At 27.3% G+C, this 1,338-nt stretch overlaps 1 protein-coding gene across 1 annotated transcript in view; it reads left to right on the top strand.

The window, feature by feature from the left end:
* Positions 1-1,015, top strand: part of LOC126896634 (uncharacterized) — a 6,557-nt gene extending 5,542 nt beyond the window's left edge. The window contains exon 3 of the mRNA XM_050669572.1: positions 747-1,015. Coding sequence (XP_050525529.1) covers positions 747-1,015 — 269 coding nt within the window. The remainder of the gene's footprint in view (positions 1-746) is intronic.
* Positions 1,016-1,338: the final 323 nt, after the last annotated feature.

The raw sequence follows: 1,338 nt of genomic DNA, 5'->3' as shown, positions 1-1,338 counted from the left end.
GAAAAATAAAATTGAAAGTTAAATAAAACATAATTTTTCTTTTAAAACATAACTTGTTAACAGCAGCATTTTTTTATATGTAAAACTAACTGATTGATAATTCTCGTGAATTACAATTACTCTATTGTTATAGTTTTTTATTTTTGAATTTTTAATATATTAAACTATGTTAAAATCATATTTTATTTGATTTTAACTTGATTTATTGTTTTTAATATTAATTTTTTTTTTAATTAATAAACTAATAATAAAAAATTTGAATTAATTTAGTCTAATAACACAATGTGTTATAATAATTTATGTTATAAATTATTAAAAAAAAGTATTAACTAATATCTAATACTAATACTAGTACACATTATACTATTATTTTTTTAGGATCCAATCCAAATAAATTTATAAAATTCAAGGTCATATCCGACTCAGTCCAAAAAAAAAACAATTAAGCCTAATGAATGATGAAATTCATTCAAGAAATGCAATAAACGTAGCTAAAGGTTTTAAACGATCCAATATTAATGTTATGACCCAATTCGACCTGGCTTGGTCTATTTTAAATTAAATTCCAACCCGAACTGTTCTAAATCGGGCTAGCTCAGTCCGAACTGATCATTGTTACGCATTCCTGTTTACTCCTATCAATTCGGCTGTTTAGTTAAATGATTACCATGTTAACTTTATTTTATTTTAAATTTAATAACTAATAACATATTATGGCAGAAATCATACTTATATTTGTTTTACAGATGAAAAAATCAACAAAGGAAGCCATTCAAAGTACAACAAAAGGCAGTTAAAAGTACACCACAAACGTCATTTGTCTAAAACTTTGTCAGCAGGTGCAGACTACCACTTGGGAAACGATCTTATTAATGATGTGGACAGTCCCAATAACATGTTTATGACAAAAAATGGGACAATCGTGACGTCACAAATTGGTGGAACCGTTATTTTGCCCTGTGCCACAACCAAATCTGGCATAGCCACCGTAAGTTTACCAATAAATGTGCCATAATCTCTACAAATATGATTATTAGGAGATTTATAATCGATTTAACAATATTAACCTTAAAAAACCCAGCACAGGGGGGTCGCGGCACAGTGGTGACGTGGCATAGTTGGATCAAGTATAATGAAATCTGACAGTGATTAAAATCACTATCAAAAAAAAACGCTTCGATGCAAATCTTTAGATAGTGTTTAATTTTAAAAAATTGGTGGATTATTCCAAAAGCTTCATAAACTACTAGTTCCTTATTAATATCCTGATTAAGACAAAGTATGTCGAATAAAAAAGAGATTATTAGAAAATAGTATTTCCCATAAAAAAATTATATT

The sequence above is a fragment of the Daktulosphaira vitifoliae genome, unplaced genomic scaffold (assembly GCF_025091365.1).
Source record: "Daktulosphaira vitifoliae isolate Bord-2020 unplaced genomic scaffold, ASM2509136v1 Scaffold_1, whole genome shotgun sequence".
In the NCBI taxonomy this organism is placed as follows: Eukaryota; Metazoa; Arthropoda; class Insecta; order Hemiptera; family Phylloxeridae; genus Daktulosphaira; species Daktulosphaira vitifoliae.
Note: the sequence above shows the minus strand (reverse complement) of the source record. Positions and strands in the feature narration are given on the sequence as shown.